This window comes from Hyla sarda, chromosome 1 (assembly GCF_029499605.1).
Source record: "Hyla sarda isolate aHylSar1 chromosome 1, aHylSar1.hap1, whole genome shotgun sequence".
NCBI lineage: Eukaryota > Metazoa > Chordata > Amphibia > Anura > Hylidae > Hyla > Hyla sarda.
Window position 1 is genome coordinate 7,113,123 of NC_079189.1, and position 18,861 is coordinate 7,131,983.

General features: G+C 45.9%; 2 protein-coding genes across 2 annotated transcripts in view; one reads left to right on the forward strand and one right to left on the reverse strand.

Annotated features, from left to right (window-relative positions):
- The window catches only part of LOC130295471 (tachylectin-2-like), a 65,382-nt gene extending 58,314 nt beyond the window's left edge, over window positions 1–7,068 (reverse strand). Inside the window, exon 1 of the mRNA XM_056546300.1 lies at window positions 6,849–7,068. The gene's annotated coding sequence lies outside the window, so the exon portion shown is untranslated. The remainder of the gene's footprint in view (window positions 1–6,848) is intronic.
- The window catches only part of DCTN1 (dynactin subunit 1), a 246,862-nt gene continuing 233,800 nt past the window's right edge, over window positions 5,800–18,861 (forward strand). The window contains exon 1 of the mRNA XM_056545878.1: window positions 5,800–6,249. Within this exon, the coding sequence (XP_056401853.1) occupies window positions 6,217–6,249 (33 nt within the window). The 5' untranslated portion in view covers window positions 5,800–6,216. The remainder of the gene's footprint in view (window positions 6,250–18,861) is intronic.

The following is an 18,861-nucleotide window of genomic DNA, read 5'->3' on the forward strand; positions in this document are numbered from 1 at the left end:
TATTATCTACCTCCCTATCGCTCTTGGGAAGGGTGGCGGTAGGACAAGCATTACTGAGGAGCCCTCACCCTGGCGTCAGGAATAGCAAGGGTTAACAAGCACCCTTTAATCACCGCACAGCTACACTCCCCATACCCTACATCCCCCAGGCTATCACATAGCTTTTTAGCGTCACAAACAGGATACGGGTGTGTGCCTCCAGCTGTTGCCACCAAGTAAAGTGCACTCGCCCTGTATAAAAGACTGTACCCATGTGTTACAAAGTACCATATAAGTGTACGGGAGTTTGTGTATGGTGCCGCGTGTAGAGAGCACACGCGAAAAGTAAGGGGGGGGGGGAGACAAAAATGTTATTGCTGCAGAAATGTGTAAAGTGAGAAGTGAATGCATGCTACGATCCTCTGGTCCGGTCAGCAATGAAAGAGTTAACCCGCTGCCGGAAAAGCGCACAAAGAAAGCCGGCGCTGCGCCGTGACCCGCCCCTGGGCGTGGCTATCAAGTTAGCGTATCAAAGCCGAAAGGGAACTTGAAATCGCAGTTGTTGTTTCCGGGGGTACAGGAAGTCGGGGCTGCACCGATGACGTTCTTCCGGCCGGCAGCCATTTTGGCGAAGCCCATTATAAAGGGAACCCTGCACAGCGACCTCTTCAGTCTGCACAAGGGAGAGCCGGAAGGTACAGACATGGCGGAGAGCAGCGTTCCACGTGGCGTGTGCCCCAAGATGGCACTGGAACAAAGGAAACTTGCGGCGGTCGCAGCCCAACTGTTCCACGATCTTGCCGACCGTTTGCAGCGGTTGTCATTGAATGAAGAGTTGGCCTGCAATCTTCCCCCTCTGCCCGATGATGACGACGACTGGCAGGATACTCCTCCAGGGGACACCACAGGGAGCTTCTTTACCGGTGAGACTGTCCCCTCACCACTGGACTTGGGGTTCTTGGGCTGAGATCCCGATGGAGGATTCCGCTGTGAGTACGAGATCAGAGGCTGCCTTCTCTTCCTCCACCAGCCCTGAGCCAGAAATACCCTGTCCGATTTGCAGAGTGCACGACCACGCTCACCAAAATTGCCCCAATGGGTCTTTGGGGATGAACCTGACTTCATTCAGTATATGCATGATGTTCTCCAACCCCTTCCTGGGAAGCCTCTTCCACCGGTTCCTAAGGCACAGCAGGAGAGGGCCCGTCAGGAGGCCGAAATAGCCGACTTGATGGACAAGCTAAAGGCCCAACACAGAGAACTTTAGGCCCCCAAGCATGTGCACCTGCCTCATGAGGAGAGCATCCGCTACCAAGAGAATACCAAAGAGATGGAGGCACTCTTCATAAGCATGTGGGACCATCCCCGAGAAGGGGAGAAGCCCTTGGAAAGTCGTAGAGCAACAGTGGCAGAGTTCGACAAGGTCAGAGGTTATGGTACCCTTCTTGATTGCCATGCCGGCTATACCATCCTCGTAAACCGGCGAGCTGCACAGAGGCCATATCTCCACAAAAAGTTCCATTCCCTGGTGGTGGGTGAGATAGTGGAATACACCCCCGTCAAGGGCCTACGAGAAGAGTGGGCTGCCGCAGTCACCAGACCAGCCGCTCCAACCCAGTTGCCCTTCAAGTACTTTCCCTCTGATGATTGGGAAGCAGACCCCTTCCAGTTGAGGCCAAAATGGCCTGCTACTGATGCCTCCACCTACGAACCCAAGGAGGAGTCTCTACAGCAGCAGCCACTTCCTTCTACCTTCAACAAAGTACCCTGGCCTACTCCTATCCAGGAGGTTTGGCCTTGACCGCGGGTACCAACCGAAGTACCTAGGCCTACTCCCGACTCGAAGGTTTGGCCTGCTCAACAGGTACCGACGAATGTGCTGCGGCCCACTCCCAACGAGGAGGTGGGACCGAATCAACCAGCACCAACTGTTAACCTCAATCCTACAGTGTCACACTCTACCCTTACTAATGTGGTGTGGGAGAGCCACATTAACTCTTTGCCTGCTCGTGATTCTAGAGGGGTAGAGGCTCTAGGCGAGGAGCAGGACGACATTGCAAGATTTTCATCTGAGCTGTGACACCTAAATTGTTTTAAAGTTTTTTTTCTTCACTGACTTTCTGCAATGTTCAAGAAGTGTGCCTAGCAGGACTGTGCTAAGACTTTTCGAGTTGTAACGTAACCGTCAAGCTTTTGTGCCTGGTCCTTAGACCAAGAGACTCCTAGCGGTAGGAGATTCGTAAGTGTGTGCCTGGCTAAAGCTTATAGCCGTGACACCTAGACTCTTAGTGCAGGTGGACTGCTGATCCTTGCATGCTTGTTTACATGTATATACCTCAATAGTAACGTGACATTCTTTGCTAAAATTGCACTTATCAGGTGAATGCACCTGAACCCTGTTGGAGTGTCTAATACATTTTTATGCTAGTGTGATTTAATGTAAATGGTTATTGTACAAAGAAAATTAGCCTTGTACACGTGTACATAAAAAATGTAAATAATAGGTGTTGTAGTAGTTGCTAGTAGGTAGCTTCCTCGGCTACTCTGAGGAATAACATTTCTGTCACCCATCACTCACACCTTCTCAAAGGTCCACTCAGGGAAAACTAGCCCTAAGGTATCAAGACTGACCTTACACATAGTACTAAACACATAGTACCTCAAAAATAATCACTTGAGTGTACTTAATCTCACTTAAACTTAGTACACCAAACAAACAAAAAACATCTCACACTCAAGTAAATGTTTCGGGAATTGTAGCTAATGTCATTTTCCAATTCCTGCCACTGTTATGTGCACTAACTCTTCTTTCTTCTACGTGTGCGAGATGCCCTGCCTGGCCAGTAGGTGCTCTTGCAAGCTAAAAATAATACACGTAACAAAATGTAACCTAGGTAAGGTTTATCTGTTGTGTTCTAGGGATAGGAGCGTGTAGCCAATGGACCCTAGTAGCCAGTTTTATTGGTAGAAAGCCTCAGGCAAGCCAGTAAAGTTTCCAGTGTACTAAACAGGTAGCTAACATGGCACAAATATATAGTGAGAAGTAAATTGTTTAGTGAGCTTAGGAAAAAAAAATGTTAAGTAGGATGTATCTCAAGTGAATAATATCATCCTGTTACTAAATTCATGAACCAACCAATACTGTTCATGAGTTTACCCAAACAAATGTATGTACCTCAGAAAATGTTAAGTAGCTTTATAAGAGACGCGCGACTAAACTAATATGGGGCATGGAACATCTTAGCTATGAGGAGCGATTAAAGGAGTTACAATTGTTTAGTCTTGAGAAGAGACGTTTAAGGGGGGATATGATAAACGTATATAAGTATATAAATGGCCCATACAAAAAATATGGAGAAAAACTGTTCCAGGTTAAACCCCCCCAAAGGACGAGGGGGCACTCCCTCCGTCTGGAGAAGAAAAAGTTTAGTCTCAAGGGGCGACACGCCTTCTTTACCGTGAGGACTGTGAATTTATGGAACGGTCTACCTCAGGAACTGGTCACAGCAGGAACAATTAACAGCTTTAAAACAGGATTAGATACATTTATGGAACAAAATAACATTAATGCTTATGAAGAAATATAAAATCCCATCCCTTCCCCAATATCGCGCCACACCCCTACCCCTTAATTCCCTGGTTGAACTTGATGGACATATGTCTTTTTTCGACCGTACTAACTATGTAACTATAATGTTGTTACCCGAACTTCACTTCATCCCTCTGTTTTAGGGGACAGACGTCGAGGCCGACTAATTTTAAGTAAGGGAGTTTGTGGTGTCCCGGTACCGTATTACATACCGTACCTAGTGTAGAGGTTCCCAAAGTCAGAGTAACTATGCTCAGGTAGGGTCCCTCAGGTGGAAAAGCCCCTAGTCGCCTCTCTTCAAGTCTAATTCTCTAATGTTAATACATGTATATATTTAATAAATAATGTATATCTAATATAATGTAAAGTACTTACCTTGTTTAACGTCGCAGGACCTTCAGTCATGTGACCATGGTAATATCCTCTATGGTATGTTAGGGGACCTTTTGAGGTCCTTGGGTCACGTGTTGCCCACAAGTCTTTGTAATGGTGATTGACACAAGTATGGACCAATTAGCACTAGTCCAGCCCCTGCCCATATAAGGGAGCTGTAGCCAATTATCGCTCTCTTGGGTTGCTGCTCTCGTGGATGCCGGACTAGCAGGACGGATCGGCGCAACTTGCAAAGACACGCTGGGCCTGAAAACCTACCGGCCTCAGCTGAACTAAAACCGTGAGTTCTAAACTACCCCCGCTAATGCTAGCGTGACTACTGGACTGCAACTAAATCCCCTAAATCCAGTGGAACAGCGCCTAATACTTAAAGACTCTAAATTGCTAAAGTTCCAACCTTTGTCAATCTCCAAAGAAAGCAGTTGTATGCATAGAGACTGTTCAGTTTATGAAGCTTGCAGAAAACTTTCAGTGAAAGTTATACCTGTTTCAGAAAACTCTCCAGTTGTGGACATTCTATTATTATCTACCTCCCTATCGCTCTTGGGAAGGGTGGCGGTAGGACAAGCATTACTGAGGAGCCCCCACCCTGGCGTCACGAATAGCAAGGGTTAACAAGCACCCCTTAATCACCACACAGCTACACTTCTCATACCCTACACCCCCCAGGCTATCACAGAGACCTCACTGATCATAAGAGCTTACACTCTACAGGAGAGACCTCACTGATCATAAGAGATTAAACTCTACAGGAGAGAGACCTCACTGATCATAAGAGATTAAACTCTACAGGAGAGAGAGACCTCACTGATCATAAGAGATTGCACTCTACAGGAGAAAGAGAGACCTCACTGATCATAAGAGATTACACTCTACAGGAGAGAGAGAGAGACCACACTGATCATAAGAGATTACACTATACAGGAGAGACCTCACTGATCATAAGAGATTATACTCTACAGGAGAGAGAGACCTCACTGATCATAAGAGATTACACTCTACAGGAGAGAGAGAGAGACCTCATTGATCATAAGAGATTACACTCTACAGGAGAGAGACCTCACTGATCATAAGAGATGACACTCTACAGGAGAGAGAGACCTCACTGATCATAAGAGATTACACTCTACAGGAGAGAGAGACCTCACTGATCATAAGAGATTACACTCTACAGGAGAGACCTCACTGATCATAAGAGATTACACTCTACAGGAGAGAGAGACCTCACTGATCATAAGAGATTACACTCTACATGAGAGAGACCTCACTGATCATAAGAGATTACACTCTACAGGAGAGAGAGACCTCACTGATCATAAGAGATTACACTCTACAGGAGAGACCTCACTGATCATAAGAGATTACACTCTACAGGAGAGAGACCTCACTGATCATAAGAGATTACACTCTACAGGAGAGAGACCTCACTGATCATAAGAGATTACACTCTACAGGAGAGAGAGAGACCTCACTGATCATAAGAGATTACACTCTACAGGAGAGAGACCTCACTGATCACACTCTCCATACATGTGCTGTCCCCCACACAGTCTCCATCAGATTATGGTCACATGGTTGTCACCAGTTTTGGGCACTTTCCCCCTCAATATTACATTGTTTTCCACCTTTTGCTGCATTTGTCGGTATCTGTGCCAGGATATGATGGAGTGTGGGGGTAATCTGCCTAGCAGCAGCTCCGTGCAGGGTGTATCATGGTATCACTGAGCACTCAGGGCTCTAGAAAAGCTGAGTGACTCTCCCTCTAGTTATATTGAGAAGCTGTCATGTGGTGACACATCCAGGGGCTTATATACAGTCAGTGCAGTATGGGGTCATAAGGGTTAATGTCCGCACATAGGAGCCGGGCTGCTCGGGTACCCTATTGGTTCACTGGGGCTTTGCATACAATTCAGTCCCATTCACTCCCATAATAAAGGGTTGTGGTGCTGCTCCTGCTCGGCTGGTATTTGATGCCACAATAGGTACGCAGTGCTGCATTCTATGGGCGCTGGGCTGGAATTGACACATAAAAGCATCAGAGCTGTCACCCTGAGCACTAGGACCCAGGAGGCCTCGACACCAGGATGGACATGTCAGCACCGGGCAGCCTGGCTTCAGGAGGGGATGCAGGGGGTCTCTAGATGTACAGCACTACCACCATACAGCATCTGCATGGACAGCCCATCCCTGTGACTCCCCCAGCAGCCATGCTTGATAAGAACGAATCAGCTGAATAAAGAAGGAAAGACAGCAGCATGGCCCAAAGCAAGAGGCACACGTACAGCCGGGTGAGTGCAGAGGGGGCACCGCCAGCGTATGGAATCTATAGGGGCGGAGGGGGCAGCATGGGAATGATGTGTGTAGGAGGGGGCCCAATGTATGAATCAGAGAAAAAAAAATAATATATATATATATATATATATATAGCACCAACATATTGCCATACCCAATATATTTGTTGTCATGACTGCGACCCATAGAAAAAGCCGTCATTGGGCATCGATCTGGCAATGTGCAGTTAGCAAGTCGGCTGTGTCAATACCTGTATCAATACAATCAATAGGTTCTTATCGATCAGGCGCAGTATAGAAGTGATGCTTTCCGTCCACCGAACTATTGTGCATACTGTGCATAATGCGAAGCGCCTGCGGCAGGAATAACTTGAGGGGCAACTGTTGCAACATGCCCCCAAAATTGGCGCAGTTCTTACAAAAACACAGTGTTGATAAGATGAGACCCCTGTAGACCTCTGGAGAACATGGAAAAATAACAATAAACAGCGAAAGACGAACAAAGTCAAACACACATTGGTAGAGACGCAGTACGGATACCGGTGGTACAGCATGGGTTAATATTAGTGACTCAGTAGTATTAGTTGTGTCTATACCTGTGGTTCAGAAGGAGTTAATATAAGTGACTAATTAGAAGTGAGAACACATGTGGTACTGCAGCGGTTGACGATATTAGCAACTCAGTACGGCGGATACCTGCGGTACAGCAGGGGTTAATACTTGTGGCTCAGTATTGGTGTGGATACCTGTGGTACTGAAGGGGTTAATATTAGTAACTCAGTAGTGTCAGTAGTCTGGGTACCTGCGGTACTGACGGGGTTAATATTAATAACTCAGTAGTGTCAGTAGTCTGGGTACCTGTGGTACTGATGGGGTTAATATTAGTAACTCAGTAGTGGCAGTAGTCTGGATACCTGTGGTACTGACGGGGTTAATATTAGTAACTCAGTAGTGTCAGTAGTCTGGGTACCTGTGGTACTGATGGGGTTAATATTAGTAACTCAGTAGTGGCAGTAGTCTGGATACCTGTGGTACTGACGGGGTTAATATTAGTAACTCGGTAGTGGCGGTAGTCCTGGGTACCTGTGGTACTGACGGGGTTAATATTAGTAACTCAGCAGTGGCAGTAGTCTGGGTACCTGTGGTACTGATTGGGTTAATATTAGTAAGTCTGGATACCTGAGGTACTGACGGGGTTAATATTAGTAACTCAGTAGTGGCAGTAGTCTGGATACCTGTGGTACTGACGGGGTTAATATTAGTAACTCGGTAGTGGCGGTAGTCCTGGGTACCTGTGGTACTGACGGGGTTAATATTAGTAACTCAGCAGTGGCAGTAGTCTGGGTACCTGTGGTACTGATTGGGTTAATATTAGTAACTCAGCAGTGGCAGTAGTCTGGGTACCTGTGGTACTGATTGGGTTAATATTAGTAACTCAGTAGTGTCAGTAGTCTGGATACCTGTGGTGCTGACGGGGTTAATATTAGTAACTCAGTAGTGTCAGTAGTCTGGATACCTGTGGTACTGACGGGGTTAATATTAGTAAGGGTCACAACACACTGAGGGAGATTTATCAAAACCTGTGCAGAGAAAGAGTGGTCCAGTTGCCCATAGCAACCAATCAGATCGCTTCTTTCACTTTTTCACAGGCCTCTTTAGAGGCCTGTGAAAAATGAAAGAAGCAATCTGATTGGTTGCTATGGGCAACTGCACCACTCTTCCTCCGCACAGGTTTTGATAAATCTCCCCCACTATGTTTTGGCCCCCGTTAATCTTATCCGTCGGCATCACGCCAAAATCGTATACTGTTGACGGGCGCAGCGCACCCCATTCACTTCTATGGCCGAAAGTTGTCCCCTAGTGACTCCTTTTTGGAACGCGTGTGCTACTTTAAAATCGCAACAGCCCCTGTCATGAGTCCGCTTAAAATAGCGCATATGTCCTAGGGGTGACTCCATTCGGCAGCAGAAATGAATGGGGTGCGCTGCTCCCGTTAAAGGGGTACTCCACTGGCCAGCGTTCGAAAGTAAATGTTCCAAACGCTGTTTTCGCGCTGCAGGGGTCGGCCACTCCCCTTGTGATGTCATGGTCACGCCCCCTCAATGCAAGTCAATGGGAGGGTGTGTAACAGCAGTCACGCCCCCTCCCATAGACTTGCAATGAGGGGGCGTGGTCATGACGTCACAAGGGGCGTGGCCGACCCCCGCAGCTCAAAAACAGCGTTTGGAACATTTACTTCCGAACTCTGGCCAGTGGAGTACCCCTTTAACATCATACACCGGCATACCGTTTTCAGCGGGATGCCGACGGATACAATTAATGGGAGCCAGAACGTAGTGTGTTCCTGACCTAACTCAGTAATAATACGGATACCTGTAGTACTGTAAGGGTCCATTCACACATGCGGATTAACTGTGGAATTTGTGTATTTGCTGCGGAAAATCTGCAGCGGATTTTGCTACCATTGATTTCAATGGGTCCGAAGAAAAATCAGCAAAATCCACTGCAGGTTTTCCACAGGAAATACGCTGCAGAAATCCCACAGATAATCCGCCCGTGTGAACGCATGCGCAGGGCGACTCGCACATCGCAGTGTGTCTGCTCGTAGAGGCGTATTGCCGCTCCGAGCAGGCACCTGTAAAGGCAGCATATAGTGGTCCTTCAGCGGCGGATCTGCAGCGTGATATGCGCTGGGGATCCGCTCATGTGAATGTACCCTTATGGTACATTCAGACGAGCGGATTATCTGGACGTATTTCGCTGCAGATCCGCCGCTAAAGGACCACTGTATGTGCGTGCGGCGACTCGCACATTGCTTCAGCAGACCTTCAGTGGAACACTCTTCTGAGCGTACCCTAAGTGCACGTTCCCACGTGCCGTATTTTGCTGCGTATTTTGCTGCGTATTTGCTGCGTATTTTCTGCTGCGTATTTTCTTTCCCATTGAACTTCAATGGGAAAGAAAATACGCAGCAGCAAATACGCAGCAAAATACGGCACGTGGGAACGTGCCCTTAGGGTGCGTTCACACGTGCGTATTTTCTGCTGCAGATCTGCTTTAGTAGATTTTGCTGCCCACTAACTTCAATGGGTAGTAGAACCTGCTACAGAAAATCTGCAACAGAACATACGCATGTGTGAACGTTCCCTTAGGCCGGATTCACACGGCAGAATTTCTGTGCTGAACTTTGCATGGAAATTCTGCATGAATTTATAGCCAATACTCTTCAATGGAATTCCTGCAGCTGAAATTCTGCTGTGTGAATGGGACGGTGGAATCCCATTGAAGTGTATTGGCTATAAATTCCTGCAGAATTTTCATGCATAATTCAGTGCAGAATTTCTGCCATGTGAATCCGGCCTTAGAGTGAATATTTGTGACTCAGTAGTAGTGTGGATTTTGGGGTACAGTAGTTAATATTAGTGACTGAGTAGTAGTGTGGATATTTGGGGTACAGTAGTTAATATTAGTGACTGAGTAGTAGTTTGGTTACCTGTGGTACATCAGGGGTTAATGTTAGTTACTCAGTGGTACTGCAGAAGTAATATTAGTGACTCCGTAGTAGTGTGGATACCTGTAGCACAGGAAGGGTTAATAATAGTGATTCTGTAGTAGTGTGGATACCTGTGGTACTGCATGGGTTACTACTAGTGACTTCTTAGCAGTATTGTGCATACCTGGGGTTAATATTATCGACTTACTAGTAGTGTAAATACCTGTGGTACAACGGGGGTTAATAATAGTGACTCAGTAGCAGTTTAGATACCTGTGGTACAACGGGGGTTAATAATAGTGACTCAGTAGCAGTTTAGATACCTGTGGTAATATTACTGACTAGGTAATAGTATGGATACCTGAGGTACTGCATGGGTTAATATTAGTGACTCAGTATTAGTTTGGTTTTCTGTGGTACAGCAGGGGTTAATATCAGTGATTTAGTAATAGTTTGGTTACGTGTGCTACGGGGTATTAGTGTGGATACCTGTGGTACTGCATGGGTTAATATTAGTGACTCAATATCAGTTTGGTTTTCTGTGGTAGAGCAGGGGTTAATATTAATGACTCAGTAGTAGTAGTAGTATGGATACCTTTGGTACTGCATGGGTTAATATTAATGTCTCAGTAGTAGTAGTATGGATACCTTTGGTACTGCATGGGTTAATATTAGAAACTCAGTATTAGTATGGTTTTCTGTGGTACAGCAGGGGTTAATATCAGTGATTTAGTAATAGTTTGGTTACCTGTGCTACTGGGGTAGTAGTGTGGATACCTGTGGTACTGCATGGGTTATTACTAGTGACACGGTAGCAGTATTGCGCATGCCTGTGGTACTGCATGGGTTAATATTAGTGACTCAGTAGTAGTATGGATACCTGTGGTACTGCATGGGTTAATATTAGTGACTCAGTAGTAGTATGGATACCTGTGGTACTGCATGGGTTAATATTAGTGACTCAGTAGTAGTATGGATACCTGTGGTACTGCATGGGTTATTACTAGTGACTCGGTAGTAGTATTGCGCATGCCTGTGGTATTGCAGGGGTTAATATGAATTACTTTATAGTAGTGGTGAAGATACCTGGGGTACGGGAAGGGTTAACATTAGGGAGTCAGTAGCAGCCATATGATGTTTGAATGTCTGAATGTGTGAACAGACCTTTATAAACAATCACGTTGTACATAAATAATAACCTTTAGACAGTTGAGTAAACATCCACAGAGCAGGGAGAATAAGTAAGTGAACCCCTGTGCTAATGACTTCTCCAGGAGAATTACAGGGGCTTCACCAACCAGTCCTGGTCACGGCCTCTGCACAAACTACTTACATCCCAACCATCGTCTAACCCAGTGTTTCCCAACCAGGGGGCCTCCAGCTGTTGCAAAACTACAACTCCCAGCATGCCCGGACAACCAACGGTTGTCCGGGCATGCTGGGAGTTGTAGTTTTGCAACAGCTGAAGGCCCCCTGGTTTGGAAACACTGGTCTAATCTTTTGGTCACAAAAATTTCAATCAACTGGTGCCAGAAAGTTAAACAGATTTGTAAATGACTTCTATTAAAAAATCTTAATCCTTCCAGTACTTATTAGCGGCTGTATACTACAGAGGAAATGCTTTTCTTTTTGGATTTCTCTTCTGTCACGACTACAGTGCTCTCTGCTGACCTCTGCTGTCCATTTTAGGAACTGTCCAGAGGAAAATCCCTATAGCAAACATATGCTGCTCTGGACAGTTCCTAAAATGGACAGCAGAGGTCAGCAGAGAGCACTGTAGTCGTGACAGAAGAGAAATGCAAAAAGAAAAGCATTTCCTCTGTAGTATACAGCTGCTAAAAAGTACTGGAAGGAGTAAGATTTTTTTTTATTTTTTTTTATAGAAGTAATTTACAAATCTGTTTAACTTTCTGGCACCAGTTAATTTAAAACATAAAAATAAAAAAGGTTTTCCACCAGAGTACCCCTTTAATCCTTCAGTACTTATCAGCTTCTGTATGCTTCACAGGAAGTTCTTTTCTTTTTGAATTTCTTTTCTGTCTGACCACAGTGCTCTCTGCTGACACCTCTGTCTATTTTAGGAACTGTCCAGAGCAGGAGAGGTTTGCTATGGGAATTTGCTCCTACTCTGGACAGTTCCTGACATGGACAGAGGTGTCAGCAGAGAGCACTGTGGTCAGGCAGAAAGGAAATTCAAAAAGAAAAGAACTTGTTCTGTAGCACACACCAGCTGATAAGTGCTGGAAGGATTACGATTTTTAAATAGAAGTCTGTTTACTTTCTGGCACCAATTTTTTTCCAGTGGAGTACCCCTTTAAGAAGTTGCAGCACTTAAAAAAAAAAAAAAAACATGGAGTATGTGGCCCCCACCACATCCTGAGGTGTGGCTCCAGCGTCTGTGACGTGGATCCAGTATCCAGCGCTGGGCAGCAAACATAGAGCTGGGATTGTTCTCTGCAGGGATGTGATACTGGGAAAGTCTCTTCACTGGGGACTTATCTCTACAATTAGGTTTTGTGTGTATTGTAACGTCAATAAATGGAGCTTGGGAGTTGCCATGGTAACAGGTAGGGTGATGACATCATCAGGAGCGAGAGAGTTTAGGCTCGCCTCTGCGATCCATCCTGCATATTAGTAATAATGTGTATTATGACATCACAGGCTGATATTATGTATGAATCACATATATTCCTTATATATCATCTTATATTATTTACTGCCGTCAGTCTTTTAAGGGGCACTCTTACATTTAGAACTCCATAGTGTGACTGCTCTTACAGTATAGACTCCATAGTGTGACTGCTCTTACAGTATAGACTCCATAGTGTGACTGTTCTTACAGTATAGACTCCATAGTGTGACTGCTCTTACAGGATAGACTCCATAGTGTGACTGCTCTTACAGTAGAGACTCCATAGTGTGACTGCTCTTACAGTATAGACTCCATAGTGTGACTGCTCTTACAGTATAGACTCCATAGTGTGACTGTTCTTACAGTATAGACTCCATAGTGTGACTGCTCTTACAGGATAGACTCCATAGTGTGACTGTTCTTACAGTATAGACTCCATAGTGTGACTGCTCTTACAGTAGAGACTCCATAGTGTGACTGCTCTTACATTTAGAACTCCATAGTGTGACTGCTCTTACAGTATAGACTCCATAGTGTTACTGCTCTTACAGTATAGACTCCATAGTGTGACTGCTCTTACAGTAGAGACTCCATAGTGTGACTGCTCTTACAGTACAGACTCCATAGTGTGACTGCTCTTACAGTATGGACTCCATAGAGTGACTGCTCTTACAGAAGAGACTCCATAGTGTGACTGGTCTTACAGTATAGACTCCATAGTGTGACTGCTCTTATAGTATAGACTCCATAGTGTGACTGCTCTTACAGTATAGACTCCATAGTGTGACTGCTCTTATAGTATAGACTCCATAGTGTGACTGATCTCACAGTAGAGGCTCCATAGTGTGACTGCTCTTACAGTATAGACTCCATAGTGTGACTGCTCTTACAGTAGAGACTCCATAGTGTGACTGCTCTTACAGTATAGACTCCATAGTGTGACTGATCTTACATTAAATACTCAATGGGGTGACTGCTCTTACAGTAGAGGCTCCATAGTGTGACTGCTCCTAAAGCAGAGACTCCATAGTGTGACTGCTCTTACAGTAGAGGCTCCATAGTGTGACTGCTCTTACAGTAGAGGCTCCAAAGTGTGACTGCTCTTATAGTATAGACTCCACAGTGTGATTGATCTTACAGTATAGACTCCATAGTGTGACTGCTCTTACAGTATAGACTCCATAGTGTGACTGCTCTTACAGTATAGACTCCATAGTGTGACTGCTCTTACAGTATGGACTCCATAGAGTGACTGCTCTTACAGAAGAGACTCCATAGTGTGACTGCTCTTACAGTATAGACTCCATAGTGTGACTGCTCTTATAGTATAGACTCCATAGTGTGATTGATCTTACAGTAGAGGCTCCATAGTGTGACTGCTCTTACAGTAGAGACTCCATAGTGTGACTGCTCTTACAGTATAGACTCCATAGTGTGACTGCTCTTACAGGATAGACTCCATAGTATGAATGATCTCACAGTAGAGGCTCCATAGTGTGACTGCTCTTACAGTATAGACTCCATAGTGTGACTGATCTTACATTAAATACTCAATGGGGTGACTGCTCTTACAGTAGAGGCTCCATAGTGTGACTGCTCCTAAAGCAGAGACTCCATAGTGTGACTGCTCTTACAGTAGAGGCTCCATAGTGTGACTGCTCTTACAGTAGAGGCTCCATAGTGTGACTGCTCTTATAGTATAGACTCCACAGTGTGATTGATCTTACAGTATAGACTCCATAGTGTGACTGCTCTTACAGTATAGACTCCATAGTGTGACTGCTCTTACAGTATAGACTCCATAGTGTGACTGCTCTTACAGTATGGACTCCATAGAGTGACTGCTCTTACAGAAGAGACTCCATAGTGTGACTGCTCTTACAGTATAGACTCCATAGTGTGACTGCTCTTATAGTATAGACTCCATAGTGTGATTGATCTTACAGTAGAGGCTCCATAGTGTGACTGCTCTTACAGTAGAGACTCCATAGTGTGACTGCTCTTACAGTATAGACTCCATAGTGTGACTGCTCTTACAGGATAGACTCCATAGTATGACTGATCTCACAGTAGAGGCTCCATAGTGTGACTGCTCTTACAGTATAGACTCCATAGTGTGACTGCTCTTACAGTAGAGGTTCCATAGTGTGACTGCTCTTACAATATAGACTCCATAGTGTGACTGATCTTACAGTAGAGGCTCCATAGTGTGACTGCTCTTACAGTAGAGACTCCATAGTGTGACTGCTCTTACAGTATATACTCCATAGTGTGACTGCTCTTACAGTATAGACTCCATAGTTTGACTGCTCTTACACTATGGACTCCATAGAGTGACTGCTCTTACAGAAGAGACTCCATAGTGTGACTGCTCTTACAGTATAGACTCCATAGTGTGACTGCTCTTATAGTATAGACTCCATAGTGTGATTGATCTTACAGTAGAGGCTCCATAGTGTGACTGCTCTTACAGTAGAGACTCCATAGTGTGACTGCTCTTACAGTATAGACTCCATAGTGTGACTGCTCTTACAGGATAGACTCCATAGTGTGACTGATCTCACAGTAGAGGCTCTATAGTGTGACTGCTCTTACAGTATAGACTCCATAGTGTGACTGCTCTTACAGTAGAGGTTCCATAGTGTGACTGCTCTTACAATATAGACTCCATAGTGTGACTGATCTTACAGTAGAGGCTCCATAGTGTGACTGCTCTTACAGTAGAGACTCCATAGTGTGACTGCTCTTACAGTATAGACTCCATAGTGTGACTGCTCTTACAGTATAGACTCCATAGTTTGACTGCTCTTACACTATGGACTCCATAGAGTGACTGCTCTTACAGAAGAGACTCCATAGTGTGACTGCTCTTACAGTATAGACTCCATAGTGTGACTGCTCTTATAGTATAGACTCCATAGTGTGATTGATCTTACAGCAGAGGCTCCATAGTGTGACTGCTCTTACAGTAGAGACTCCATAGTGTGACTGCTCTTACAGTATAGACTCCATAGTGTGACTGCTCTTATAGTATAGACTCCATAGTGTGACTGATCTCACAGTAGAGGCTCCATAGTGTGACTGCTCTTACAGTATAGACTCCATAGTGTGACTGCTCTTACAATAGAGACTCCATAGTGTGACTGCTCTTACAGTATAGACTCCATAGTGTGACTGATCTTACATTAAATACTCAATGGGGTGACTGCTCTTACAGTAGAGGCTCCATAGTGTGACTGCTCCTAAAGCAGAGACTCCATAGTGTGACTGCACTTACAGTAGAGGTTCCATAGTGTGACTGCTCTTACAATATAGACTCCATAGTGTGACTGATCTTACAGTAGAGGCTCCATAGTGTGACTGCTCTTACAGTAGAGACTCCCTAGTGTGACTGCTCTTACAGTATAGACTCCATAGTGTGACTGATCTTACATTAAATACTCAATGGGGTTACTGTTCTTACAGTAGAGACTCCATAGTGTGACTGCTCTTACAGTATAGACTCCATAGTGTGACTGCTCCTACAGCAGAGACTCCATAGTGTGACTGATCTTACAGTAGAGGCTCCATAGTGTGACTGCTCTTACAGTAGAGGCTCCATAGTGTGACTGCTCTTACAGTAGAGGCTCCATAGTGTGACTGCTCTTACAGTAGAGGCTCCATAGTGTGACTGCTCTTACAGTAGAGGATCCATAGTGTGACTGATCTTACAGTGGAGCAGGGGTCTCAAACTCAAATTATATGAGGGCCACTGGAGGTAGCAGCTCAGTGAGGCTGAGCCGCATGCGTACCTTACATATAATGCCCCCATCATGCGCCCCTCACATATAATGCCCCCATCATGCGCCCCTCATCATCCAGCAGAAACCCCCCCCCCCCCCATCATCCACCAGCAACCCCCCATTCCCCCTACCCCCGTGTGGTTATAGCATGAGCTGACAGATGATGGGGGTGCTACTTCTGGGGGTTCCCCACATTAGGTAGACAGCAGGTTCCCCACATAAGATAGGCAACAGGTTCCCCACTTTAGGTAGTAGCAGGTTCCCCACATTAGGTAGTAGCAGGTTCCCCACATTAGGTAGAAGCAGGTTCCCCACATTAGGTAGTAGCAGGTTCCCCACATTAGGTAGTAGCAGGTTCCCCACGTTAGTTGGTAGCAGTTTCCCCACATTAGGTAGAAGCAGGTTTTTCCACATTAGGTAGTAGCAGGTTCCCCACATTAGGTAGGTAGCATGTTCCCAACATTAGGTAGGTAGCATGTTCCCAACATTAGGTAGTAGTAGATTCCCCACATTAGGTAGGCAGCAGGTTCCCCACATTAGGTAGAAGCAGGTTCCCCACATTAGGTAGGCAGCAAGTTCCCCACATTAGGTAGTAGCAGGTTCCCCACATTAGGTAGTAGCAGTTTCCCCACATTAGGTAAGTAGCAGCAGCTTCCCCATATTAGGTAGGCAGCAAGTTCCCCACATTAGGTAGTAGCAGGTTCCCCACATTAGGTAGTAGCAGGTTCCCCACATTAGGTAGTAGCAGTTTCCCCACATTAGGTAAGTAGCAGCAGGTTCCCCACATTAGGTAGGTAGTAGCTTGTTCCCCACATTAGGTAGAAGCAGGCTCCCCACATTAGGTAGTAGCAGGTTCCCCACATTAGGTAGTAGCAGACCCTCCACATTAGATAGTAGCAGGTTCCCCACATTAGGTAGCAGCAGGTTCCCCACATTAGGTAGTAGCAGGCTCCCCACATTAGGTAGTAGCAGGCTCCCCACATTAGGTAGTAGCAGGTTCCCCACACTAGGTAGTAGCAGGTTCCCCACATTAGGTAGTAGCAGGTTCCCCACATTAGGTAGTAGCATGTTCCCCACATTAGGTAGAAGCAGGTTCCCCACATTAGGTAGAAGCAGGTTCCCCACATTAGGTAGTAGCAGGTTCCCCACATTAGGTAGTAGCAGGTTCCCCACATTAGGTAGTAGCAGGTTCCCCACATTAGGTAGTAGCAGGTTCCCCACATTAGGTAGTAGCATATTCCCCACATTAGGTAGAAGCAGGTTCCCCACATTACGTAGAAGCAGGTTCCCCACATTAGGTAGAAGCAGGTTCCCCACATTAGGTAGAAGCAGGTTCCCCACATTAGGTAGTAGCAGGCTCCCCACATTAGGTAGAAGCAGGTTCCCCACATTAGGTAGTAGCAGGCTCCCCACATTAGGTAGAAGCAGGTTCCCCACATTAGGTAGTAGCAGGCTCCCCACATTAGGTAGAAGCAGGCTCCCCACATTAGGTAGTAGCAGGTTCCCCACATTAGGTAGTAGCAGTTTCCCCACATTAGGTAGTAGCAGACTCTCCACATTAGGTAGGAGCATGTTCCCCACATTAGGTAGAAGCAGGCTCCCCACATTAGGTAGTAGCATGTTCCCCACATTAGGTAGTAGCAGGTTCCCCACATTAGGTAGGTAGCATGTTCCCAACATTAGGTAGGTAGCATGTTCCCAACATTAGGTAGTAGTAGATTCCCCACATTAGGTAGGCAGCAGGTTCCCCACATTAGGTAGAAGCAGGTTCCCCACATTAGGTAGGCAGCAAGTTCCCCACATTAGGTAGTAGCAGGTTCCCCACATTAGGTAGTAGCAGTTTCCCCACATTAGGTAAGTAGCAGCAGCTTCCCCATATTAGGTAGGCAGCAAGTTCCCCACATTAGGTAGTAGCAGGTTCCCCACATTAGGTAGTAGCAGGTTCCCCACATTAGGTAGTAGCAGTTTCCCCACATTAGGTAAGTAGCAGCAGGTTCCCCACATTAGGTAGGTAGTAGCTTGTTCCCCACATTAGGTAGAAGCAGGCTCCCCACATTAGGTAGTAGCAGGTTCCCCACATTAGGTAGTAGCAGACCCTCCACATTAGATAGTAGCAGGTTCCCCACATTAGGTAGCAGCAGGTTCCCCACATTAGGTAGTAGCAGGCTCCCCACATTAGGTAGTAGCAGGCTCCCCACATTAGGTAGTAGCAGGTTCCCCACACTAGGTAGTAGCAGGTTCCCCACATTAGGTAGTAGCAGGTTCCCCACATTAGGTAGTAGCATGTTCCCCACATTAGGTAGAAGCAGGTTCCCCACATTAGGTAGAAGCAGGTTCCCCACATTAGGTAGTAGCAGGTTCCCCACATTAGGTAGTAGCAGGTTCCCCACATTAGGTAGTAGCAGGTTCCCCACATTAGGTAGTAGCAGGTTCCCCACATTAGGTAGTAGCATATTCCCCACATTAGGTAGAAGCAGGTTCCCCACATTACGTAGAAGCAGGTTCCCCACATTAGGTAGAAGCAGGTTCCCCACATTAGGTAGAAGCAGGTTCCCCACATTAGGTAGTAGCAGGCTCCCCACATTAGGTAGAAGCAGGTTCCCCACATTAGGTAGTAGCAGGCTCCCCACATTAGGTAGAAGCAGGTTCCCCACATTAGGTAGTAGCAGGCTCCCCACATTAGGTAGAAGCAGGCTCCCCAC